General features: G+C 44.9%; 1 protein-coding gene across 10 annotated transcripts; it reads left to right on the forward strand.

The window, feature by feature from the left end:
- The first annotated feature begins 79 nt into the window (after positions 1-79).
- Slc25a27 (solute carrier family 25, member 27) lies at positions 80-27116 on the forward strand. Of its 10 annotated transcripts, XM_039084303.2 has the most exons (11): positions 292-350; positions 1139-1209; positions 2789-2803; positions 3372-3563; positions 5985-6069; positions 10139-10261; positions 14248-14360; positions 18082-18166; positions 19933-20025; positions 20595-20697; positions 24185-27116. In XM_039084303.2, exons 1-11 carry the CDS (start codon positions 292-294, stop codon positions 24254-24256), a joined length of 1011 nt encoding a protein of 336 aa, XP_038940231.1. In that variant the 3' UTR covers positions 24257-27116. The 10 variants fall into 10 exon arrangements, with proteins under 10 accessions (XP_006244673.1, XP_006244674.1, XP_006244672.1 ...); XM_006244611.5 differs by lacking the exons at positions 1139-1209; positions 2789-2803 and having other exon boundaries at positions 80-350; positions 24329-27116; XM_006244612.5 differs by lacking the exons at positions 1139-1209; positions 2789-2803 and having other exon boundaries at positions 80-350; positions 24349-27116.
- The last annotated feature ends 592 nt before the right edge of the window (positions 27117-27708 follow it).

Here is a 27708-nt window from a genome sequence, read left to right on the forward strand (position 1 = left end):
GTCGCTGCGCCCCAAGAACTACATTTCCCAGAAGCCTTTTGGGTATGGCTTTGGTTCCCCCCCCCCCCCCCCCCAGCACCTGAAGCCGCTGGACCGGTCCAGCTACCAGGCGGGCGGCGCCTTTGCCGAGCGTAATAGAGGCACATGGTCCTTCCCTGACCTCTCTTGGGCTGAAAAGGGGCGGCGCCGGCAGGGTGGCAGGTTCCCAGGCGACTAGCGGTGCCCACTGGTCCTGACCTGCTGCTGAATGCCTTTCCCTGAGGAGGAGTCGCTACAGCCACTCACGCAGAGATGGCCCCGGACCAGCAAGTTCCTACTGTCCGGCTGCGCCGCAACCGTGGCCGAGCTAGGTACCGGCCGCCCCCGCCTCGGCCTCCCCAGCGAGTGGCCGCGGCATCGTGCTGGGGGAGGGATGGGCGGGCAGCCTCACTCCAGGCTGGAGCATCTTCAGAGGTTGGACCTCGCAAGGATGTGGTCAGGTGCCCAGTAGGCCAGCTTCAGGAGAAGCATGGATTGGAGGTGTCCAGGGTCCTTGTCTTTCCATCCCCAGGGATGTTACCTTTTGCCTGAGTGAGTACTCTTGGGCTCTTCATGAGCCCTATACCTCTCTAGGAAACATTTCCCCTTTCATAAGGATGACCTTTTTAGAACCATAATCCATTTGTTCACAGGTTTGTTTTTTTTTTTTTCCTTCATCCTCCCTGGGACCTTTTTTTATGGTTTATAGTCTTATGCAGCCTCAGAGTCTTTTAAGATTCGAGTTATGGAATGTGTGTGTGTGTGTGTGTGTGTGTGTGTGTGTGTGTGTGTGTGTGTGTGTGTGTGTGTGTTGGGGGCGGGGGAGGGCGGGGAGGACCTACCTTGTGGGACGTCCAATTGTTAACCATTCCTCTGGAACATCTGCTTAAAATCAATCAGCCACATCATTTCTCTGAGCCTATATACCATGTTTACCTATAAGGGGAACCCTGAGAAATAATATTTTTATGTGGTAAATGCAAGGCAAGGGCAGCTATTAATTGGGGCATTATTACAATTGCATTGATGTAGTAGTGGGTCCTGGATATACGGTGGCAAAGACCCCAGTGTGGCCTTCTTCCAGGCTGGTGGGGGCACATGCTGAGAAAGACATTTGCAGCTGCTGCCTGTTGCAGAGAAGCTATTTCTGTGTGTCACAAGAACATCATAGAAAAAAAAACAAACAAACAAACAACAAGATCCATCTGCCGAAGGGAGGCCAAAGAAACAAACAACAACAACAAAAATAAATAAATAAATAAACAAACAAACAAACCACTCAGAGTGGATTACGATACCATGGCTGGAGCAGATGGTGAGTGTTTTTTTTTCCCCCCCCAGGAAGGGGGCAGGGAGGTTTTTGTACAACCTGTGGTCTCTGTGAAGCTATTTCAGATTACCCTTACATTTTCTTGTCCATTAAAACAAGAAAGAAAGGAGAATGTCTCTGGTGCATTAGTCATTGAAAACGTTACTCAGCCCTCTCTATCGGAGGTCTGTTTCTTTTTATACCTAGTATAGCCAGCACACTGCCTACTGCTTTGCCCTTTACACTCTTCCCTTTGTGCCCTTTAGCCCAGCTATTTGTCTTCTTTCTAATCAAAGTTAACAGAACTTTTTTTAAAAAAATCATTGATTGTCCAAAATAAAATTCACCAGCGTCTAAAGACATCTAAAATGTGTCAGCTGAGGGATGAGCCACATTAATGGTCCCTGAAGCTCAGTGGCTTGTGCGGAAACACTCTTGGGAGATGTGTTGGAGAGAATTGGGTGAAGAATAGGGATCAAAGGCCAAGGAATCAAAGTGAATTGGTAAAGGGAAGTACACACTGGAGCATGAGGGCCTCAACCATGAATTAACTGAAATAAAAATGAAACAAAAGATGTATTTTGAGAAGCAGAATTTGAGGCTACTACTTCTTCATACTCTGTTTAGTTTCACATGTTGATAAGACACTTTTAAAGATATATATATATATATATATATATATATATATATATATATATATCCCACTGGGGTCTTTTTAAGATATATACACTAGATAGATAGATAGATACATACATACATACATACATACATAGATGATAGATAGATACATAGATAGATGATAGATACATAGATAGATGATATATGGATAGATGATAGATAGATAGATAGATAGATAGATAGATAGATAGACAGACAGACAGGCAGGCAGATGGTAGATAATATATTAAATGACAGGTGATAGATAGATGATAAATAGATGATAGATATAGATAGACAGATGGTAGATAGACAGACAGATACATAGATGATAGATATAGATATAGACAGACAGATGATAGACAGATGATAGATGATAGATAGACAGACAGACAGATACATAGACACAAGATAAGGTAACATCTGTCACATCTGACATCTGTTTAGGGACATTATTGGTCAGTTACTAACTTTTTCAGAATCTAATGGATATATGTAATATCTCTCTCTCGTCTTAGAAAAGGTATTCACGGAGTATGGATCAGGCAGTGGTCACTGACAACTTTTTATATACTGTGAGCAATGTTCATGAGCTTGACTCCATATCTCTCTCAAGAGTTATTCAGGACACTGTGTGTATGAAGTGTCTTATGGGTCAGGTAGCTAAAATAGCCTTTCAGATCAAAATATACCGTCTCGAATTCAACATATTCAACATACAAATTTTCCAGTTAACTAAAGTTGATACTCAAAAAGAACTCTTGAATAGGCCATGTACGAAACTTCTCAGTTCAGAAAAAAAATGGGATATTTGCCTCAGTTTGAAGAAATTTGCTACCCCTGTATACAGAAGGCATTCCAACTTCATTTCGTCTTCTGCATCTCAATCGTCCGTTCTGTGGTTCATTCTCATGGAAGAAGAACCTATGAAATCACAGAATTCTGCTTCAAGTTCGTTCTAAATTTGTATTGGATCTCAAATGATAGTGGCTGTGGTCAAAGAGACAGAACGAGATACTGTTTTGGATTGGGAAAATTCAAGTGGTTTCACATGTTGATGATAAAAGAGATCCAGGGTCAGCCTACTTTTGTGGAATTGTTTTGCTTTGGCTTTGTATCTGGGGACACATTGGGGCAAGGAGTCTTAGATTTGGGAAGACAAGAGAATGTACTTTCCACATTGTCAATCTATGCGGTCAGAGTGTGTGGGGATGGGTTCAGAAGTGTGTGTTTTCCACAGGTTCCCTAGCTGATGCTGCTATATTCTCCTACTCCAGTCTCTCCAGATCTTGGGGGAATGCTAATCCTATGATTTTAGAGGGTTTTGTTGGCTTGTCTGAATGTTTTGGGGGGTTTCCTCCCCTTCGTCTGTTTTCTATTTCATTAGCAACCTTTCCCCTCGATCTCACAAAAACCCGACTCCAGATGCAAGGAGAAGCTGCCCTTGCTAAGCTGGGAGATGGTGCGATGGAATCCGCCCCTTACAGGGGCATGATGCGCACGGCCCTGGGGATTGTCCAGGAGGAAGGCTTCCTAAAGTTGTGGCAAGGAGTGACGCCCGCCATTTACAGACACGTAGGTATTTATCTTGATTCTAGCTGGTAAGTTTGTTATGGGTTCTGTATTCTTTGCTCTTTGCTGTATCCAAAATCCAGCAAAGGCATTACTCCCCCCACCCCACCCCATCCCCACTGATACAATAAATCAGTAGAAGAAAACCTTTTCAAGTGTTACTAAGGAGTTACTGCCCTGAGTTTCTTAGACTAGCATTTGGAAGTATTTAACTTCCATATTCTGCAACACCCTGGGAATTGCCTGGGAGATCCTTGGGACTAGATGGCCACCTAGGCTAGCTGGAAGTGGTGAGCAATATATAACTTGGAAAGTGATAGAGGAAGACGACTGGTCTCAACTTCCGGCCTCTGCACGTGCTTGCATATCCACACGCTGATATGGTTCTACACGTGTGCGGGCAGAGTTACACACCATCCTCACTACACACACACACACACCCATGAAAAGAGAAAGATAATTCAACAAGTGTCATCACTTAAGGGATCCTGACGTAAAAGGAGTCATAAATGTTTCTACTTGGCGGTATGTTTGAAACGTTTCCCTGTCAGTTCTTTAATGGTACAAGACAGGCAGGCGAATGATTTACGTCCTTTCCCCTTATTTAGGAGCCTCAAATACAGTGAATTAAAGTTGGTTTGAAATGGAAAGTTCCGAATGAGCTTTCAGCCAACTATTTTCACGGTCTTTGAAAGTAAAACATATTTACCCTTGCCCTGTACATCGAAGACCAGCTAAGCTGACACAGCGGAGGGTAAGGAGCCGTGCTTCATCCAGCTGTGGCACTAGATCGTAGCAGTGGTTGGTGGTGTGGCAGAGGAGCACCGGTGAACTTGCCTTTGACTCTGTCCCCAGGTGGACTACTTGTGTGGGTCACTTGTATGTGGTCACTGTCACAGAGAAAAACGAAACATTTCCAACCGTGCTTTCAAGGAAGCACTCACAGAAATGGGTGTCGTTGCTGTGTTAGCTTGTAGAGAGGAGACCGTGAAGTTGGTTCCAGAGAGACACGGATAAGTGTAGCCCTCTGCCCCTCCCACCTCCCAGCTGTTTCCTTGGCCCAGAGAGCATTGGTTCTTATGTTCGGATTTACCGTTGTTAACATTCCACTCTGTGAGCAAGTTAGCGCATGGTTTTTAAAGGGGTCAGAATTATGCACACAAACTTGCACTGTATTCGCCAATTTGTATTTATTTTTACGATATACCAAGTCAAACTGCCTGAAATATCAAGACAATCTCTCACATGGGCACCGTGGACTGATTTTAATGGTGCCGCTTTGCCCCTTTTAAAAGGTTTCTCTTTTGGACCCTGTTTTCGTTCTGTGCTTTGACTTTTCTCCATGGTGTTAGCCAGTTTGTTGTCCTTCGACTAAGATCTTTCTTGTGTGCTGTAAACCTGAAAGAGGAGAGCTGTTCCTGGATTCCCCAGCGCAGTTACAGATGCTGACCCAAAGAGATATCCTTCATACACCAAGCCCCAGAGCTACGTGTTTGAGTTAAAATCAACTCACAGAGCTCTTTTATGAGGCTGTTTCCCCCTCTCTTTCACCTCCTTTTTCTGTGGTTGTCTCAGGATTTTATTGCTATGAAGAGACACCGTGACCGCAGCGCTTCAGAAAGACAAACACTTCATTGGGGCTGGCTTACAGTTTCAGAGGTTTAGTCCATTATTGTCATGGCGGGAAGCATGGCGGCATGCAGGCAGGCATAGAGAAGGTGCTGAGAGTTCTACATCTTGATCTGCAGGCAGCAGGAGACTGCCACACTAGGTCCACCTCAAAGCCCACCTCCACAGTGACACACTTCCTCCAACAATGCTACACCTACTCCAACAAGGCCACACCTCCTAATAGTGCCACTCCCTATGGGCCAAGCATTCAAACACATGAGTCTGTGGGGGCCATTCCTATTCAAGCCACCACAATGGTGGTTCTCAAGATGGTCAGAACCGAAACAAGAAGGCAACTGTAGATCTCTTCTTCCCTAGCCTCACTTCAAGTTACGTAACTCAGAGACCCTTAAAACCTCAAGTTGTGTGTAAGTTAACTAAATGGACTCACGCTTAGTGAATTAATGTCTGTCAAAAATAAATAAATAAATAAACAAACAAACAAACAAATAAGCAAGCAAGCACTCAGAACCTGTGTGGAGAAGCTCTGAAGGGAAGATCGAGATCTAATTGCTAAAGAATTTGATAACTGCTGTGTCAGAACATGCAGTGTGGGACGAGGACACTGAGAGAAAGGTCAAAGAGCAACTTTCTGAAAAAAACCTATTGAGTCCTTAAAGAGACTAATCGAAGCAGAGAAGGGGTGATCAGACAAGAAATGAGGATTCTTCCTTTGGAAGATGGATGAGGTCAGGTCAGAAAGCTCCTTCCTTAGACAAGGGACTGAATCTCCGTTTCTGTGGTCTGTTCCACACAGTGTACTCTGGAGGTCGGATGGTCACCTACGAACATCTCCGGGAAGTTGTGTTTGGCAAAAGTGAAGATGAACATTATCCCCTCTGGTAAGCTTAGCTTTGAAAACAAGATGTTGTGACCCCAAAGGCTTTATTGATTCTATTATATGTAAAATTATCCATTTCTGCTAAAACTGCTTCTGGTAACAGACATAATCAATAATAGAAATTCCTTTACATATTACATACAGACATCATAGAGGTGTACGTGTGCACTGTTCTCATATGTTATTTATTTAATCATTTTAATGAGTTCAAAGGCTGTGGGGAGGGTACATGCCTATAACTCCAGCCCTTGAGAAACAGGGGCAGGAAGATAGGAGAGTTTGAGGCCAGCCTCTGTTACAGGCAGCCTGTCTCAAAAACAAATGTTAATAATAAAAATAATTCTATTGGAGCATCTTCTCTTGGAGCTGCCTTTTTTGATTGTCATCGCCTTAATTAGCTTTCTATTGTGGTGTTAAAACATCATGCACAGATGTAACCTGAGGAGGAAAGGCTTTTGTTTTTGTTTTTCACTTACAATCCCAGTCCATCACAGAGGGTCATCAGCATAGGAGCTCAGACAGGAACCTGGAGGCAGGAACTGAAGCAGAGGCTACAGAGTCAGGCAGCTTATTCTTGTCCAGCCTGCTTGCTGCCCATGGCTTGCTCAGGAGGACCCTCTGCCCAGGGGCGGTCCTACCCACCATGCGATGGGCCCCCTCAAAACATCAGATATTCGTCAAGAAAATGCCCCACAGACTTGCCTGTGGACCAATCCAATGGGAGCATCTTCTCAATTAAGGAGCCCTCTTCTCAATGACTCTAGGATGTGTCAAGCTGATACAAGACTAGCCAGCACACGATTTTTATTATAGCCGGTCCGTTTAAAAAATATATGTGTGTGTGTGTGTGTGTGTGTGTGTGTGTGTGTGTGTGTGTGTGTGTGTGTGTGTGTAGAGAGGGAGGAGAGAGAGTAACATGTTAAATCATCTCATTATTGTATGCTTTTGTGATTATAATTAAAAGACACCAATCTCAGTTGCACAAATGCTTTGGTTAATTCAAGGTGCCGGGTAGCTGATGAAAGACTTTAAAGGCTTACATCTTAACGCACTGCCTGCGTGCCTTTTATTTAGTTTCCATTCATCAAAAAATATTTAGTTTTCTGAATGAAAATATATTCTCTCAGAAAAATGTCTCCCAAGAATAAGCAAACCAGCATCTCTCTCTAGAGTCTCTAGAGGGGAGCTAACTGTGATTAATTCATGTTTTCTTTGTGCTTTTCTTTTTCTTTTCTTTTTTTTCTTTCAGGTTCTGGCTTTTATATTATTAGAAACTTTTATGTGGTCCAGTTTTTTGCCTTTGGGTGTTTTTTGTTCGTTCGTTTGTTTGTTTGTTTTTTGTTTTTTTTTCTGGAGCTGAGGACCGAACCCAGGGCCTTGTGCTTGCTAAGCAAGCGCTCTACCACTGAGCTAAATCCCCAACCCCTGTGGTCCAGTTTTTAAAGCCTGTGTCCAGGAAGCAAACCATGGCTCCCATTTTTTTTTTGTATCAGTTCAGTCCTAATTAATAAATCCCTAAGAGTAAAGTTTGCCACCTTCTACTCTGGGGAACTTACTGTTTTCAGTCAGAGGTTATCATAGCCCCCCTTATAAATTACTTGAAATTTCCGTAAGAAAAAAATAGCTGGAGGTGGATTTCACAGTTCTATAAAGGACAGTGGACTTCCTGCGGGAACTTGTTTGGTGTTGTTTGGACACTTTTTATAACAGAAGGAAGACGCCGAAAGGAAGATACAGTTTGCCAGCTCTTCCAAAGCATGCTTAGCAAACGGTTTTATGTTCCAAGCATCGAATTCCCTGAAGTAGGTTGCCACTTAGTTTTCTTTCTATTGTGATTTTTCTTCCCACTTTTATATTTTTTTCTTTCTTTTGTTTTTAGCTTGTAAATGTAGAAGTTTAGAAAAGAGCGTTAACAGTTGTGGGATTTGAACCCCTAAGCTAATGCCCTCCATTCCCAAGATGTAAGAATGTTGACTGCATTCGATGAACTGTAGATCAAACCTCGTTATCCGGGTGCTTAGGTGCCTCTGAACCCCTTAACTTCCTGGACACTGTGCTTTGTCCCTGTCCTTTGTCCCTCTTTGGTTTTCCTTCTTACATGGGCATGGAAGTCAGTAGCTAAGGTCCAAGACAAGGACCAAACAAACCATAGCCATGGGTGTTTCACAGGGGAGGACCCCATGCTGGGAGACGAGCTGTTTTACCCTTGAATGTTGAGGAGTTTTGTTCTCTCTTTTCTGCACACCGGGTGTGTTCTCCCATCCCTGTAGCCTTGGCTGCAAGTGCAGGCTGAGGTCCCAGTCAACATGTATAGAGCTGACGCTTGACTTCTACGGAACACTAACATGTCGTTAATGCCAATGACTCCTATTTCCGCCATGACGCTGCTTATTAAGACCACAGTAGTGAGCTAAAGAGATGGCGGCTGCTGCCAAGACTGATGACCTGAATTAATCTTGGGGACTTAAATGCTGGAAAGAGAGAAATGGTTACCAGAAGTTCCCTTCTGATTCTCTCTCTCTCTCTCTGTCTCTGTCTCTGTCTCTGTCTCTCTCTCTCTCTCTCTCTGTCTGTCTTTCTCTCTCTCTCTCTGTCTCTGTCTCTGTCTGTCTCTCTCTCTGTCTCTCTCTCTCTGTCTCTCTCTCTCTCTCTGTCTGTCTCTCTCTCTCCCCCACCTCCCGTGTCTCTCTCTATTTCTTTCCCTCTCCCTCTCTCTCACACACATGTACACACTCAACTCAAAATATTTTTTTTAAGAACCATAGTAGCTTCGTACCATCAGAAGGAACCTGTCAGTACAGCCCTGTGTATTTTTCTTCCTTTCGAAAAGCTCTGGGCTTTTAAGTCGGAGAGGGGTTTGGGTCCCTTTCTACTCCCTTAATGAGTGTCTCAGACAAACTGCCTTCCCCTTTCCACCTTCAAGTCTCTCTGCTGCAGAGGCGATGCCCACCTTTAGGCTTCTGTTTCCGTAGGACTGGATGAGACCATGTACAAGTGCCTGCTGATTTAAAATCTAAAATTTATAGCAGAAATGTAGAGAAGAGTTCGTAGGGGCTGGAGAGATGCTCAGCAGTTAAGAGCACTTCCTGTTCTAGAGGACCAGAGTTCAGTTCTCAGCACCCATATTGCGCAGTTCATATCCGCCTGTAACTCCGGCTCCAAGAGAGCCCAAGCCTTCTTCTAGCCCCGCTCATGCACTATGTGTGAATGCTGTGAGCACATGCTTGTGTGCGTACATGCACACACACACACACACACACACACACACACACACAGAGAGAGAGAGAGAGAGAGAGAGAGAGAGAGAGAGAGAATATATTAAAGTATTTCATCATAAACATGCATCTGGCACCATCAGAACAACTTTAAAGAAAAAAATCTAGCACCCTGGAAAATTAAGGAAAAGGTGTCTAGAGACCCAGCTCCCAAAAGAAGTGTAAGTGTTCACTACAAACACATGGGAAAGGAGCATTAATTTAAACGGAGAGATTGATTCAAGCTCCCTTTAAACTGTCGTGAAGTGTAAAATAATAGAGCCATTTATAACACACACTCACATGCAACGTGTGACTTGGAGACGCAGCTCTGTAATTGTTATGGTTGAGTCCTGCTCACCATAGAAGCTGAGAGGAGAGGAGCTGCAGTCCGTGAAACGAAGAGAGAATGCTGTCAAGCCTGTCATCTGGAAAACCAGTGCAGTCTTGGGTTAAAATTATGCTTTCCCAGCCCCTGCATCCTGGGCTGACTGCTTCTCTGCTGTTTCGTTACCCTGCAGGAGATGCTGGCTGTAGAGAAATAGTCGCTGCAAACGTCCACACTTAGGAAGCCATTTTCCTTTCCTTTGGATTCAAATGGGAGAGTTTTAGATTTTCCCTGTAAGTCCTATTGATCCCTGGACCGGCCCACCAGTAAACAGTCAAACTGCTTTTCTCTCTTATGTGTCCGTCCTTTAACCTTCTACCCAGGGCCTATACAAGCCTGGTGTGGTTCACTTACACAATCTGTGAAACTAGCGGCAATTCGTAAAAAAAAAAAAAAATGAAACAAACTATCTCCTTTTGTGCAACTAGGAAGTCCGTCATTGGAGGGATGATGGCTGGCGTCATCGGACAGTTTTTAGCCAACCCCACTGACCTCGTGAAGGTCCAGATGCAAATGGAAGGGAAACGTAGACTGGAAGGGAAACCCTTGAGGTGAGTCACTCAGGAAACTGATGCTTTCCCTTCCCGTTTCCAGCCACCTGTTTCTTGGACATTTACCTCAGGCACTCATAGGTTTGTAACCTAATCTTTACGAAAGGAAATAACACTAATTCTTTTCCTTTGAAGTTACATTTGTGAGGAGGTGAGAGCCCCAATTGTCCTCGTACACAATGACATGTTGGGCATCTGACACATCTTCATCAGACAAACTACATGTGTTGCTAACTCTTTGCTCCTCCTCCTAATAAAAGACAGGCTAGCCCCACCCCCTTCCAAGCTGTCATAAAGAATTTAGAAAGCAGGGCATTGCAGTTCAGGTCTGTCAGCTCAGTGCATGGGAGGCTGGGCAGAATTGCTGAGGGTATGAGGCCAACCAGGAGTATAGTGAACTCAAGGCTAGCCTGGTCTATAAGTGATACTATGTTTCAAATGGAGAGAGAAGAGGGGGAGGGGGAGATGGGAGGGGAAGGGAAAGGGGGAAAGAGAATGAATCATGTGCCCTGGTATGAGCCCTAACTTTGTCACTAGGGCTGCTATCCTGGAAGTCACTTACCACCCAGTCTCTGTATCTTCATTTTTAAAGGGGATTCTTGGTGGTTAACACTACCGTCTTGGAGAATCTCCGTTTTCCTCTTGACAAGAATATAGAAAGAATAATTTCTTGTAGCCTGTTTCTACTGGGAAAGGGTGAGCTCTGTCAGATGGACCCTTCCCAGGAAAGAGGTGAAGCCTCCCAGGAAAGAGGGAAAGCCCTGCACAGAGTTGAACTGACCCTGAGGACATCTGCTCCTGGGAACACTGGCTCTAGCTGAACTATACTTGAATGAGGACGGCTGGTCCTTTCCTTGGCTGGTCCCTTCCTTGGCTGGTCACCATTGAGTGCTGCTCTCATGCCCTCTCTAGCCTTCCCTGCTGTAGCCTAGGTCCCCTCCAGACTTTAAAAAGTGTGTGGGGTGCACACTGGGCCAAGAGACCGCACTCTAACTTAGCAAGTGGGCTGTAGTTTCCCAGGGCCGATCCTGATACTTTTCTAGCATCTAATACCCGTGACTCAGCAAAAGAACTTTGTTTGTCGGGAGAAGGAAAAGCAGCCAGCTGGGCTCTAGTTGGGTTTGGTTTTTTACGTTGGCTGCTTGACTTTCTTTTGTCCCTAAGGTTGACAAGTTCTGGTTGATGCCATTGTAAAAGAGAAGGTGGAGGAAGAGGAGGATGGAAGGAAGGAGAGAGGGAAATGAAGGAAGGGAGAGAGGAATAAAGGAGAGAGAGAGAGAGAGAGAGAGAGAGAGAGAGAGAGAGAGAATCCCAGAACCATGAGCACCTACACAGCTAAAGCACAGAGTGATTTTGCATGTCAAAATGGTAGTACGTTGTCCTTTGGTGAGGTTCAGAAACGTCAATGCCTATAGGAAAGCCATGCGTCTAGGAAGTGAACAGCAGGGAATTCCAGTCCACATCCCCAGGGTCCGCATAAGCCTGGATGTTTCTTCCCTAGCAGACACTGGTATTGTCTCAAGTTCAGATTCGGCCTCGGTTTACACCTGCATACAGAAGTAAGAGCGAAATCAAGACAGGATGGTAATTCTCCCAAGGATTGTATCATTTAATTTTAAGACTTCTCAGATTGTCTTTTCTGTTCTCTAACCTAGAACGTCATCTTGCTCACGAGATAAAAGATTTTTAATTTTCTGTTTATTATCATTATCATTATGTTATGTGCATGGGTGTTTTGCCTGCATGTGAGTCTGTGCACCACGTGTGGAGGGAGCCAGAGAAGGACATTGGATCCCCTGACACTGGAGTTAAAGACTGTGGTGAGCTGCCTAGTGGGTGGTAAACTGAACCCAGGGCCTCTGGAAGAGCAGCCAATGCTCTTCTTAAGCACGGAGCCATCTCTCCAGCCCAAGCTGATAGAGGAGTATTCGTGAGAGTCAGTGTTTGCTGGGCTTGGGTTTCTTTGTTTTGTTTGATGATGTTACAGAGAGTCAGTGTTTGCTGGGCTTGGGTTTCTTTGTTTCGTTTGATGTTGTTAAGGATCAAACCCTGGGGCGCTTGGGCATGTTAGGGAAGTGATCTATCACTGAGCGACACCCCTGCCTCAAGTCACTGGCTTTTCAGTATTGTTTGAATATATGTGTCCCTGAGTCACCAGTAAAATGAAGGCTAACAGCTATTTCTTCCTTCTGTACTTGATATAAGAGTGAGCGATATAAAATACCGAAAGTGATATATTGATCATTTTACTAGACTAAGAAGAGAAGATCATGACAGAATTTATGGTGCCACCCATTAAAAATGTTTAAATCGTGTCAGGCATAGCAGCACACACCTGTAATCCTAGTATTCTGGAGGTTGAGGCAAGAGGCCAGCCTGTGCTAAATGAATAGCAAGACTGAAGACTAGAAAAGGAGAAAGAATGAAGACAGAAAGGGAAATGGCCAGAGAGACGCTTCGGCAGTTAGGAGCACTGGCTGCTCTTGCAGAAGGCGCATGCTCAGTGTCTGGTCCCAAATGATGGTTCACAACCACCAGTAGCTCCAGTTCCCGTGGAGTCCAGTGCTCCCTTCTGGCCTCCAGGGGCCCCAGGCGTGTGCTGCCCTTACATACATGCAGACAAACTGCTCATACACATAAAATGAATAGACCGCTTTTTTAAGGAGAAATGTTTGAACCAAAAGTTGACCTTTTAACAAGTTATGCAGTTATCTAGAAATGAAACTTTTATAATCTTTTAATTTATAGCGATTCTGAATAAGTATTATTTCATTCCGAATTGTATTTATTGACTTTTGTCATCCTGTACAGATCTGTCCATGAGACCTTGGGTCTGAGAACCTTAAAGAGTGGGGCGGACTGCAGTCTATAGCTGCAGACATCAGTACTTCAGTTTCAGTGTGCTCTTACACACAAATATAACAAAGACAGCAATGATCCATGGAAAGTCATTTGAGTTTAGAGAAACATATACCAGGAAGCTCATACTACAGATTACAGAGCAGCCCTTTCCCAGAACTTTCTCAACACAGATCAGTTTAAGCACACTTCCCTGGCACCTACCATAGATTGTATCTGGGAAACCATGGAAGCAAGGCAGAAGGCCACGCCCAGATTCACAGTGCATGAAGGACAGCATTCAGAGATCCTTGCACCAGACCGGGTTCTAGAGCTGTGTTCCAATATCCAATAAGAACAGACATGACATGTCTTGTAGGTTGAATGCAAAGATTTGTCGCAGGAGGCACAAAATCACATCCAAGGACAATGGAGAAACAAAACGTGCCCTTTCTCCTGGATCCTTCCTCACTGCCAGCTCCCCAAGGCATGATTCCTCATATATCATTCCTGTGTCCATGTTCTGACAGTATCAGAAGTGAGAATTTTGGCTTCTTTAAAAACACAGAAATATTATAAGAATATTTTGGGTTTTTTAAATTTTAATCTGAGGTGTGGGATACGGGGCTGCTTCAAGCTAGACTCGGGAGCTGACTGATTTGCCTCACACTCTAGCAGAGTCATGATTTTACCAGCTTCAGACAGTTTTTGCGAGCCTGTAGCACTTGGAATTCTGGGGACTTCTCAGAGGATATATGAATGCTAGAGCCCCGGTAGAAGGGATGGGTTGACTGGTTGATGGTTGGATGAAGTTTGTTGCAGTTTGTTAAATAGTTCTGTGTAAAGAGAGGAGAAGAAATTAGATATCCTGACAGCAAAGATCAAACTTGCCCCAAGGAACTCAACGCCCCTAATCAGCAGGAAACAGTTTAATGTCACCTCCTTTTCCCTCTATCCTTTTCTTCTCTCCTACCCAGTGATAGGGGGTTGGAAAGGAAGAAGTAAACAGGTGGAGAAGGGTGACAGAAAAACAGAAGCACAAAGTGGCCAAAGGTCCCGTTACAAGTATCACCTGAAGGGGAAATTTACACATCTGCCTTCCAAACACAAGAACACATGGAATAACAGGTCTTTGTCATCTTTCTTAGATTCCGGGGAGTACATCACGCGTTTGCAAAAATCTTAGCTGAAGGAGGAATCCGTGGGCTTTGGGCAGGCTGGATACCCAATATTCAGAGAGCAGCACTTGTGAACATGGGAGGTAACAACTTCTTGGATGTCTAAGCCGTGATCTCCCAGTTGTGAGCACTGGTATCAGGGTATGTGGAAGGTATTGTTTTAGTACGGTAACTGGTGCATTTCCACCTCAGATGGTGATGTATGAAAAGGACCAGAGAGAAAAACTGTTCCTGTAAAGAAAAAAAGAAAGAGTCATTTCTAAGGCTGCCTACTCTGGTTGAGATCGTCCTTTGAGATGAAAAATGAAATGTGTAACAGTTGGGCAGTCACTCTGCACAGATGCCCAGTTCTCCCCGCCTGAGGCTCAGTCCGTTCCATTGGAAATGTTCCTGGTGGACGTGGCCTGCAGCCTGGAAATAGGAACATTCCTCTCTCCCACAATGCATCTCTTCTCTTCACTTCTCAGTTTCACCATAACCATGAAGTTTCAATTGGTCAGTTATACATCAAGGAAGCTAGAAAAGACTAAAAACCCCCTATTTTGGAAGGCTGAGCTGAGAGGATCATGAGTTCAAGGCCAGTCTGAATCATAAAGTTATACCTATGTCAAAAAAAAAAAGATTAAGTCATGTCAGACAAATGTTCTTATTTAAGAAATGCTATTAATACAGTAATGCTAGTGAAGTTACAAGTTATGCTATTATATAAAAGGGAAAACATTTTAAAATTAAATTATAATTATGTTGACAAATGACAATATAAATATGTTGACATTTATGTTGACAGATATCTTTACTGAGAAGTTACATATAGCAGTCCCTATGAAGATACATTATTTATTTATAACTTTGAACTCTAGAACATATAAAATTTCATAGCATCATGGAGCTAATGGCCATCCCACTGCTAGACAGGTAGTCTTTGACATTGGCAGTGTCTGTGTTTTAGACAGACAATGGATATGTCCACACCATTGTTACCGTAATGCCAGCCATGCGTATTTGCTAAAATGAGCATGAAATCTTCATGGGAATTAGCATATAGGAAAGGTCACAAGCAACAGTGAGCAGCAAAGAAGCAGCGTGCCTGTTTTGTTAAGAATACAGAATTTGGGGTGAAGAAATGAAAGATGTGTTCCTGGCTTCCTAGAGTCGCCTCTCTGAGAATGGTCATTTCGTGTGCATATCCACAGCGTCCTTGAAACGTAGATGGCACAGCTACCAGCTACCCCCATCTTCCAGAATCATCTTAAACCCACCTCCCTACACCCACTCAAATCCCTGCTACTTCAGTATCCCCAGTGACCATCCAACAGGCCACACCATCAGACTCCCAGCCTGACCTCTGCCACAGCCATCTGACTGGCTCTTCCCCCATCCTCAGAGTTGTACAGCAAGCGTAGCTCTCCAGAGAGATTTATCTAAATCACTGACCCAACATGCTGTGCGTGTTCTTATCACCTTCTGCGGGCTTCCCATTAGATAACAAAGTGGAAATTTTGGAACATGCTGCAAAACTGGCCAAAAGCTTTCAGCTAGCTTCCTGAGCAGTTCATCTTGTCTGCCTGAAGGAGCACTGCAGAAAGCCACACACCCCCCACACCCCACCCCCACCCCTACCACCCGGTGAGCTGAGAGGCCACACCCCCGTGAGCTGAGAGGCCACGCCCCGTGAGCTGAGAGGCCACGCCCCCAGGAGCTGAGAGACCACGCCCCCAGGAGCTGAGAGACCACACACCCCACGTCTACAAAACTGTTCCCCACCTCTCTGCTCGAGGTTTTGTCCTGTCTTGTGATGAATTTTCATCCACACATCCCTTTAATACACAGCTAAACCATTGTCTCTGCCCGTGTATTGGTCCTTAAGCTCTCTCAGGCCCTCCCCAGAGCCGGAGCTGGTCGTGAGTTCTCTGAGGTGATTACTGCCCTTGGCCTCTAGTGTGCCTCTGTATCTTTGACTACCTGGTGAGCCCCCAAGGCAATGACTGTAGATTGTTTTTGGCTCCCCATCCCCCCACCCCCTTCATACTGACTCATCCAGTGCTCAGGGCTTAGTCAGTGAAAGGATCCTTTCTAAGATGGATGATATGATGTTCGGGAATCAATACATAACGTTTATGAGAGTGCTAGTAACAGGTCACTTATGTGGACCGGAGTAGATCTGTTTTCTCTGTCACTCCATGTCTGTCTGCTGTGTCTCATCGGGAGGTAATTCCCCATCCCCACCCCCCAGGAAATCTCAATTTGTTCCTTCAAGGTTTTCTCAGAGCCACAACCCACCCGAGTTCCAGTTGCTTCCTTTGGCTGTCTCTAGAGTATCACTTCGAATGTGCCTAAACCACACTTCGTTATCAAACCACTTTCCTCTCCACTTTTGTCTCAAAATACCCGAGTCTGTCCTGTTACATGGGTACGAACTCCGTCCTTCTCTGTGTCTGTTAGCCGCTGAGGGATTAATTCTGTCTTTTCCTGGTCACTGGAGCTGATTCACATGTGACTTATTGCATCCTCCATAGCCACTAGACCCCTTCCTAGGACCACATAGCCACTGGTCCCACTGTCCCTGGCTGTCCCTGAACTGGCTTTACAAAGGTGACCACCACTGTTGCCCTGTTTAAAAAACAAATAAATAAAAGCTGTCTGTTTCCATCTTTATCTCAAAAATAACAGCTCTTCCCTTTAAATTGTCCACACTTTGAACCCGGCCTTCACCTTTCCTTTCTTTCTGCCTTCAATCTGCTGCCTATTTCTGGCCATTTCTGCTCTCGGAATTTATCCAGAAGCTGAGCAGGGCTCCTCAACACCCCGGTCAAGCCAGTGTCATCTCTTACTGGGATTAGCATGGTGGCCTCACATCCAGTCCTCTGGTCTTCGAGCAGCCTGACCTCTGACCCTCTCCTGAGTCACCTGGGCCAGCGCAGGCCTGCCGTTCTCCTGTCCCCACTTGGGTGCTCAGCTCCACCAGCCGCAGCTTTCTGCATAGTCATCCACAACCCAAGACGGCTCCTGCCTCACAGCAAATGCTTTCCTGTCATCTAGAGCTCTTCCTCTCGGCCCTCTAAATGCTCATCCCCCCCCCCTCCATGCTTCCTTTGGGTCTCTGGTGTCATTTTAGCCAGAGACCTCCCGTTTCAGCCAAACTTTAAAACCCATCCGCTGTCTGTTCTTCTGGATCCCTTCCCTCTTCCTGCTTGTTTGCAGAGTACTTATTTAAAACCCACTGACAGCCAGCCCGCCGGTAGTTTGTTTGGCTTGTTGCATCTGCCACGAGGGAGCAGAATAAACGTCTCATTTTACCAATGACTCTCCCCCCCAAGTCTACGAAAGTATCGGTCTCGTCCCGTCTCTGCCCTCGGGCACGTCTGCCCACGCTCACCATTCGTTTGCCTGTACTTCAGCATGGGTTATCCTCATTAAACCCCAGCATTGTGGCACAACTCTCCTTTTTAACAAACCTTTCAATAGCTTTCTATTGGCCTTAGAAAAATATACAACAAGCTTAATGTAAAACAGCCGTCCAGATCTGTTGATTATAACTGCCAGGGTCTTGACTAATCTGACCTCGGCTCAGGCAGGAATTTCTCAGTCCAAAGACCAAAAGTTGCAGAGGGTAACACAAGCATAACTCGACGCAGTGAGTGCCCATTTCTTTCCTACCGTTTATAGCTTTGCCTGCCTCTGCTTGCAAGCAAGAACGGCGCCTTTCATTCTGGCACACGGTCCACCCCCAAGCCTGGCATAATTTTGACACAAAAGACAGTCACTGTTGAGTGAATGAACAGTCAACCCTTTCTCCTTTGCCAGATTTAACCACTTACGACACAGTGAAGCACTACCTGGTATTGAACACAGCACTTGAAGACAATATCGCCACTCACGGCTTATCCAGGTAGGCGGCTGTCTGGGCTTTTCTAATTTTCCATTCCTGTTCGTTTTCAAGATTTAATTTTATTTTTAATTATGTGTACACATTTGGGTCTGTGTGCGGGGATATGGGTGAGAGTCTAGGTGGCCCCTGAAGCCTAGAGAGTTATTATCCCCTTGAGCTGGAGTGATAGGTTCTGGGAACCACGGTCCAGTCCTCTGCAAGAGCTGCAAAGAGCTCTTAACCCCTGCGTCATCTCTCTGGACATATCTGGCCTTGTCTTGAATTGTTGTCATAAATTCGAACCTTGGGAATCTTTTGGGCAAGAATGTCAAGCCATCGTGATGAGGGAAGGATAATGCTATGTCCTCAAAGTGTCATTTTCTTCAAGTTCGTGGCAATTAAAATGTGAAGGGGCCGATAAAATCACAGCACATCTCAGATTAAACTCAGCAAACTTTCATACCCGATGGGACTGCCCCGGGGGCAGTTTCTCCTTAACTCAATCCAGCAGATATGTGTGTGGCCTTCTGGGCTGATTGTCCCAGTTTCCACCTTGCAGCCACCCTGCCCAGGGCACTCCCCAACTGGGAGAACTGGACACTGAAAGTGGAGAACAGTAAGTGAGGTGATAGAAGACTCGGTCATTTCAGGGGTCAGAAGACTCAGAAACAACAGAAACAACGACACCAGCAAAGCAAAGGGAAGAGGCGCAGAGGAAGCAGATGAGACATGAGGGTTTGAGGGAGTTTGGCTCTTCTGCTGTTCCTTCTCTTTGACGGGCTCCATTTTCACGGGCTCCATTAGAATGGGTAGCATTTCGGTATCCGCTCCCCTTCACATCCCAGTGATGTTTTGTCTGGCTCCTGGTTTTGTTTCTAAATAAAAAAGCAAATAAACAAACAAACAAACAAAACACAAAGCTTCAATCACCCTCTGCTACTGAGGTAACCCTAGATATGTGATGTGTGATATAGTATTAATATTCTCAGGTTGATGGTATTACAAATACACACTCCCTTCCACACACACATAAGAATATGGTTTTTGGACATGCCACTCTTTGTCCCTGCCTCCATATCTGGGCTGACAGATGACTCAGTTACCCCCCAGTGCCTGTCCCTACCTGCCTGCCACTCAGTTAATATCTATCACATTTGCCCATTTTAATTTTTTCCTGGCACTGGTCTCTACCTGAAGCTATCTGTTTTTTCTCGGCCTCTCCCTAAGTAGTTTAGACACCTCCAGAACAGGATCTTCTTAAACATTTCTTTTTGTTCTTGGTGGTGGTGGTGGTGGTGGTGGTGGTGGTGGTGTGTGTGTGTGTGTGTGTGTGTGTGTGTGTGTGTGTGAGAGAGAGAGAGAGAGAGAGAGAGACAGAGACAGAGACAGAGACAGAGACAAAGACAGAGAGGGAAGGAGGAAGGGAGGGAGGGGGAAGGAGAGGGAGAGGATGTGTTCTGTGACGTGTGACTGTGTGTACATGCCACAGCATGCATGTGGAGGTCAGAGGACGACTTTCAGGACCATCAAGCTTTCTGACAAGCACCTTACTTCCCAAGCTATCTCAAAGGAAAGAATCATATCTCCTGTTCCCTGCATCAAAAGAAGCCTGGCAGCAGGAGGCACATATCTGCTGGCTGGCCCTGCTTTAGAGTTTTCTCCCTTCCTGAACTAAGCATTAATTTTAATCTCAAAGAATATTTAGTGTTCCTTTCTCTTTGAATATCAAATGCCTTTTCTTACAATTTCGAATATTCTCTTTAAATTTTATTTATTTGTGTCTACAGTTTGTGTTCTGGACTGGTGGCTTCTATTCTGGGAACACCAGCCGATGTCATCAAAAGCCGAATAATGAACCAACCTCGAGACAAACAAGGAAGGTAGGTAAAGCCCTTATGCCCACATGCTGGAATGTCTGCAGCGGTGTTGGTGTTTAAAAGATGCCGTCTTCTAAAGGTCTATGCGATAGAGATGTATTCAAGGTTTCCTCTTTGAGGCTATTGTTCATGTGGAATTATTTTCTTTGTCTGATGCAAATATACTACGCCTTTGGGGAATTGAGCTAACAGCCATATTATTTAGACACAGAATAGTTATTGTGACTTTATTGTTTTCAAAAGCATTTTGAAAGCTTTGAAATCACTCTGCTGAGAATTTACAGGCCACTCTGTTCAAAGCGTGTGCCTTTCAGGTAACAGAACTCAATGCGGTATAAAGTGGCGTGCTCTCTTTGGAGGAGGTCTTGCGGAATGAACTCTAGGGAGGACAGAGGGGCTGATGGGAGAGAGTCAGCAGGAAATGCCTGTGAGGAACTGAAGATGCTTATGTATCATGCCAATGGAGCATGGATACAGAAAGCATTGAGCTCAGAACGGCGCTCTGAAGACACGTTATTTACACCTCTGTTTACACAGGAGGGGATGTGACAAAGGTCTCTTTCTCCTTCCAGAGGGCTTTTGTATAAGTCATCAACTGACTGCGTGATCCAGGCTGTTCAAGGAGAAGGCTTCCTGAGCCTGTATAAAGGCTTTCTACCCTCCTGGCTGAGAATGGTAAAGACGGGGAGGTTCTGTTTCTTCCTTTGTTTTCTTTATATTTCACTTACTTGTACTTTGCAGGTATTTTTCATCCTCCTCTCTGATGTGTGGCCACACGAGAGGCCCATCCACCTTCCTTTTAAAAATCTTTACTGTAGGGGTTTCTTTTTCTTTCAACCCTTTCTTAGAATCATGTTTCCTTTCTTGACAGACTAAGGCTAAGTGACCCTGTCACACTAATTAATAAACAGCTTGATAATCTATTGCATAAGTAGATAAAGACAGATTTTTTTGTTCAAGTGCTATAAAGCTGTTAGTAGTCTTCTTAGCTAAAACAACCCAGGTTGGGATGAATAGAGAGATTTCAGAACTTCTAGGAAATGTTGCTGCTTCTGAACTTGCTTTGATGACAAAGTTATCCAGGTTTGATTAGCAGAGAGACCTGCTTTAGAAGAGTGCTATGGCCCACTGTGCTTCTGCCATTTACTGCAGTGTACTAGACAGAGTTAGCCATGCGGGAGCTGTCATTCACAGCACGGTTCTTTTGTGAGTGCTTATAAATACTTGAAAATGTGGATGAGTTATGGGGCTAGACATTCAATCAGAAATCAACATAATAACGCGTGTGCGCACGCACACACACACACACACACACACACACACATAAGAAACTATAAATGGTGACTGTCACAAGAAGACTTTGTAGTGCTTTGGAGATACACAGCGGGTAGGTACAGCCTAAACTGGATAATCCTGAAGGTCTCTCCCTAGGAGAGACTTGAAGCCTGAATAGGGCTTAGCGAGGCAAGATGATAAAACAAAACAAAACAAAAAACAAAAAAAAAACCAAAGAAACAAAACAACAACAACAAAAATAAACGTTCTCTGGAGATGGGTGGAAGTGTACTGAGAGCCCAAGGGCAGGGAGTATGGAAGGTGCAGCTGGCCAATATGCAGACAAACAAGGCAAAAGGCGAGTCAGATAGGCAGAAAGTAGATAGGCAGGGTGAACCGTGCACATTGCGGTGCGCTGTGGCTTGGCCAGTTATGTACTTCTAGATTATTCTGTCCTTCTTGTGTTAGAAAAAGGCCTGGAGTGATCAATAAACATAATGGTGGTGCAGAGGGGAGTCTGGCAGTGAGGAAGAGGATACCTTTTAACAGGTGTTTGGGGCATAGGAGCCTGACTGGATGAGGGTAGCTGAACGGCCAGAGAAGATAAGGAGAAGAAAAGCCAGGACCTGAACAACGGGCGCTGACAACAGTTTGTACAGATGGGCATATTTGCAGGGCAAGAAATGTAGATTAAATAAATATAGTTTTTGGTACAGAAAGTTTAGGAGAGAGATATGCAGAAGACTGTGTTAATATCAGAATTGGATCAGTACTAGAATCTAATGTAGGGGAAATAGGGCTGGAGATACAGGGAGTATAAGAACGTACAGATGGGACAGTAGATGGCTATAATAAGAACAAACAGAAAGCCACAGCCCATAGCAACACCTGATATAAAGTGTGTCAGTCAGCCTTCTGTTGCTGCAACCAAATACCCAACACCTGACAACACAACCTGAAAGAAGACAGAAGGGTTTATTTGGTCTTCGGGTTTCCGAGGTTTCAGACTGTGGTCAGCTGACTCAATTGCTTTTGTTGGCTGGTGAGGCAGAACACCCTGGCAGGACCAAGTGGCCAGGAAGTAGAGAGCTCTTTGCAGGGAGGAGCCAGGGACAGGTGCGCCCTGCAGACTCCTCCCATCAGGAGGAGGGGCAAAGGGGATGGATCAGTGACTAAAGCATCATCAAGCAGGCATCACCACGGTGTGTATGGCTGTCCTGTTGGTTGTTGCTACGCATGATCGAACCCAGACACCTGCCTCATAAGAACCTGCAGGCACCTGGCTGGCTTCACTGGAGCTGATAATTATAACATGCCTGGTATATTCACACAAACATGTTTGATAAATGACGCAGGAGCCGGGCGCCTCCAGGCCAGCATGTTCTTCAGAAGTGCAAGCCCTACGTGGGCCCAGGTCAGCATCAGAAGGTCACTTGCTAAGCATCACAGCCGGAAGAGCTTCTTTTGTAAACTTAAAACTAAAGATTTAGGACTGTGAAGTTATGAGGGCTTTTCAGTAGCTAGCTCTGCAGAAATAAAAATGAGAAAGGCCTGCGGTAGGCTTGAGACAAACCTGAGGCAGCAACATGGGACCAGGCGCACTTGGATTATTTAAAAAGTCTCAACTGTGCTGATGGGGAACTCAGAAAGCACAGACAGCATGGCCAATGACAGGGTTCAGAGGCTCAGTCAATCCCACCCATTAACTCCCCACACAGTCTTTAGCTAAATGTTCTCTCTTTCTCCTTTCTCTCTCTCTCTCTCCCTCTCCCCTCCCCTCTCTCTCTCTCTCTCTCTCTCTCTCTCTCTTGAGCTCATTTAACTAAACCCCGCCATACTCCCCATCACTAAGAAAGTCCCTAAACAGAGGAGGCATAGAGTTTCCTCACCCAGCCCCTGTGGTTTTGAACCTTTAATAACACATTCAGTTGGAGAGCCCACCAGTAGAGCTGCTGCAGGGTCCTTCTTAAACAGGACTCCCCCCTCCCAGGCCTCTCTGCAGTTGCCTCCTTGACCGATCCATTCTGATGACACAGGGATGTGGCACATTCACGGCTTTGTGTTTATCTCAGCCAAGTGTGTGTGGATCAGCTAACCACTACGTAGTGCGTTCTTAGCCTGCCAGTGTAACGTGTTCAGTATTTCCCAGTGCAGGCAGCATCCCTTCCCAAGCACAGTTAGCAGATCCAATTTAGATTCGAACTAGTTAAGTTTAACTCTCTGCTCTAGAATGGAAATCCTCTCTAGTCACCAATCAGAACCAAACTAGAGAGGGACTTGATCCAAGCACCCTTTCCCTGGTAATCCCTACTTCCTAGTGTTCATCACTTATTTCAGACCACATCCTTTCTACTTCCTGTGGGTAGATCCTTTCAGATTAAGGTCAAGCCATTCTAAGATGGGCTTCCTTTTTCTCTTTCGTGTGAGTTTGTTTATGCAGATCGCAATACATCTGGGACCGAGATTTTTACGACCCAGATCTTAAAGACTTATCTATATCTTCCTCGCATCTTAAGCATCTAATTAGACAGACGCTTAGTACAGAAGTCAAGGCATCCCAGGCTGTAGCCTTTTAGCCAAAAACGATCCATAGAAAGAGCAGTGTGGTCCGGCACCACACTGTGTCAGTGGGCAGCGGACTCAGGGAGATAAGAATTGTTTTTTTTTTTTTTTTGTAAGTTGTTCTTAGAGAAATCTGTGGCCAATATGACAGGAAAATGCTTTATAAGTTTCAAAGGTAAACTATTAAGATGTTGGTGGGGTTTTTTTCTGCTTTGTCTGGTTTGGTTCTTACAAGTGGATTGAAAATGACTGTCGCTCAGAGATGTCTGTGTAGAGTCTATCATCGCTTTGAGATGTGCACTAACCTCTTTGGTTAATCTTTCAGACCCCTTGGTCAATGGTGTTCTGGCTTACTTATGAAAAAATCAGACAGCTGAGTGGAGTCAGTCCATTCTAAGCCCCTAAAGCTAGAGTGCTCCTTGTCACTGAGCAAGAGCAACACAGGCCCCTATCATTTCTACCTCTTTAGGAAGATACTTTACTCCACAGAGACTGCGATTTGCAGGGGGCAACACTTTATCCCTCTCTGGAAACCGGAGTTCTCTCTGACTCCTCCTTTTATCTAAGAGCAATCTGTCTGGTCCAGTCTCACGAGACCAACCACTGAGACACAGCCGAGGCGTCTGCTAAAGAAGGGAAACCCAGACCACTTTGACCTTGGGCCAGGAGGTTTGGACTCTGAGCCGCTGATCTGTGCAGGAGCATCTGCCTTAGATGAGTTGCCAGAGGGAGCCAGCATCTGAGACCCGGATAGACGTCAGCGATGCGGAAGACTGTTGCGCTTAGGGAACGTTTAACTTCTGCGCCAGTATGTATTGTTGCAGTCTGACAACTGCTTTTCGGCCAGCAGAGCGCACGCACTGTAATCTTCAGGGAGGCAAACGAGAAGTCACGAATAAACATCTTGAATTTTCCTAGTGCTCAAAGAAGTCGCTTTACCTTTTCACGCAAGGAGGACGGAAAGACATGAGAGGCAACTTGAAGTGGTGTTGGATGGCAGGGCGAGAGGCTCCTCGCTGCTGGGTCTGCTTTTGCGGGTGCTCTTATTGGCTACCACTCCTTCATGCATGCTAGAGCCTAGTGATATCCTCTGATGGCCACAGTCTGCCAGCGGGAGCAGAACGCTTGCTGCGTAACCCATCCCATTACAACCCACATTTGTCCGTAGCTCTGAGAAGCATAACCAAGGGAACCACAACATACTTGCCTGCGATTCAGCTCCCAGGGTGTCCTTAGCAAGCACCTCATACAGTCACCCAGCTCTCCGGGGATGTTTTGGGAGCAAACTCACTCCCTCGGGTCTCCATCTATATCTCTCTGTTACGGAGAGGAGAGGGCAGTGAGAGCTAGAGAGCTCAGATGCCAAGCCAAAACTTCCAGAAGCCCGAGTGTTAATCATTGTGAATCTAATCCATCCCTGCCTGAAGTATGGCAAGAGTTCACCATCCGCGGGTCATGATAATCCCTCCAGTCTTCGAATCGGGTCCTTTTCCCTCTTTCTACAAGGGTTTCTCCAGAGTCACCTACACACCTGCTCCCCCAGCCTCAGACACAGGGCATTTGGGGATGAATGGCTACAGCTTGAAGGTAACGTCTGGGGCTATTACTAGAGAAACTGTGAGCACTCGGGCCCAAGGTGGATCTGAGAGCCAACCAAGTAGCTGTCATGATGGATAGATTGCTCACTTGTGTGTACAAGCAGCATCCTCGGTGCTGCCTGAATGAGCGGATGGAGAATCACTGCCATTGCAAAGGAGGAAGAAGCACACCTTTAAAGACCTCTCCACGTGCGGACCCGTCTCGCTTTTCTACTTACTGAAGGTGGAGTTTGATCCCTGCACCTCTTCGGGTTTCCCACCTGTCTGTTGCATTCATTGACCCGCAATTGAGTTGCTAAATATATATATATATATATATATATGTAGCCTATATTATGTGCTTAAGTCCCCAAGTGTTCGCTTTGGGGAAATTTTGGGTTTTTTTCTATGTTTTCTAATGTGTATGACTAAGTAACAATGAAGTCAAACAATTACATGCAAACTCGACTGTGAAAAATTGGCTCCAGCTTTCTTCTTTTGGGGGCTGGGAACTGGGACATAGGCACGATGTTCCTTGGTTTGGAAACTGAAGCCCAGGGAAAGGTTGCCCATGCTGCACAACACAAAGACCCTGGTAATTATTTATCTTACAGTGGACCGTAACGCTGCACACTAATGAGGTACCCAAGCAGAACCCTTACATCGGCTGCACAACGCCCCTGTGTGAGATTCTGAGTCATCTCCTAATGTGTCGTTGTTGATGATGATGTCGTCGTTTTGTCCCGTAGTTCTCAGTATATCTGCGTTGCTTACAGCACAACGTTTAGGCTGAAATGGACTTGAACACTAAGACTCCTCATGGTCTGGATGCTTGTCGTGTCTCAGACACATAGCCACACTACTCCCATGCGAACTTGGCCTCTTGGTACCCACTTGGTACCCATTGGAATGTTCTAGGTCCTTCTCCAAAGTAAACACATCAGAAAAATCCTGTCTGTAACTTTCTCACCCTCCTACAGTGGAACTCTGTGGGCTTCTCAGCCCTGCAGCCCAATCTTCATAACTCTAGGCATTTTTCTTTAATTCTGCTTCCTCAGTTTTCCTAGTCAAATAATGCTTTTTTACTTTTTAAAAATCCACGCATAGCTATAATGCATAGATTATGGTTATAATGTGCTCTGACCTTTATAAGCAAATTAACAAGTGTATCTAATTAAAGGGATAGCATCTCTTAAGTCTTATTTTAGTTAGACATAATAAGGGTTTTTAAATCTTTTTATTTTACTTTTGCGTGTGTTTCGCCTGGATGTTTGTCCGTGTTCCATTGCATGTGGTTCCTAAAGAGGCCAGGAGAGGGCATTGAATCCCCTAGAATTAGAGATGGTTACGAGCTGCCACGTTGGTGCTGAGAATTAAACCCAAACCTTCTGGAGGAGCAGCCAGTGCTCTTAACCACTAGGCCATTTCTCCAACCCTGGGAATAGTAAATGTTTTTTAAAACTCCAGGCCCTGTTGGATTATAATTCTTCAGGGTTAGGACTGGGTAGGTACTTTGGTTGTACGTGAATCACAGCCTTCATTAATAGCTTTCTTTGTTTGGTTGCTTATTTATTCGTTTGTCTTGTTTATTTATTTTAGCTACTGGTACCCAAGAAAAACTGTTTATTGCTAACACAATATGATATGAATATATAATAAAGTTATATATTGCTAACATAATGTATATTAGTCTTGCTATCATTATTTTAAGAATAGATAGATGCCATATGGGTCTGAAATATCTCTCTTTTTCATCTTGTTAATTTAAAAAAGAAACAAATTGAAGATTTAAATGAAAATTTTTATTATTTAAGTTTCAGATTCTTAGCTACATTTATTTGCGATTGAGAAAGTTATACTTTTTTTCTCTCCACAAACAAAAAAACATTTCTGTAAGACCTCTCATGGGGAAAATGCATATTTTTAATATTTGATGATTCAAATATGGGTTTTGACGTGGTATTGTGGCACGTACCTGTAATCTTAGTTCTTGGAAGGTGGGTTCAAGGTCATCTGGACTATTTGATTGGTTCGAGGCCAGCCTGGGCTACATGAAAGACCGTATCTCCAAATGAAACAAAAACAGAAACCAAATATTTGGTAAGAAGACCATTCTCTTTTTCCTGGATTAAACCAAAACTCTTCTTCATAACGGTTGGCAGACAAACAGGTGCTGTTACTGAGTGCCAGCTAGTGAACATCGAAGGAAGTCTGACCCTGAAATCTGAGGACCCCCCACCACCACACACTTGCAGTCTGTATTTTTCTTTTA

This window comes from Rattus norvegicus, chromosome 9, assembly GCF_036323735.1.
Source record: "Rattus norvegicus strain BN/NHsdMcwi chromosome 9, GRCr8, whole genome shotgun sequence".
NCBI classification, from domain to species: domain Eukaryota; kingdom Metazoa; phylum Chordata; class Mammalia; order Rodentia; family Muridae; genus Rattus; species Rattus norvegicus.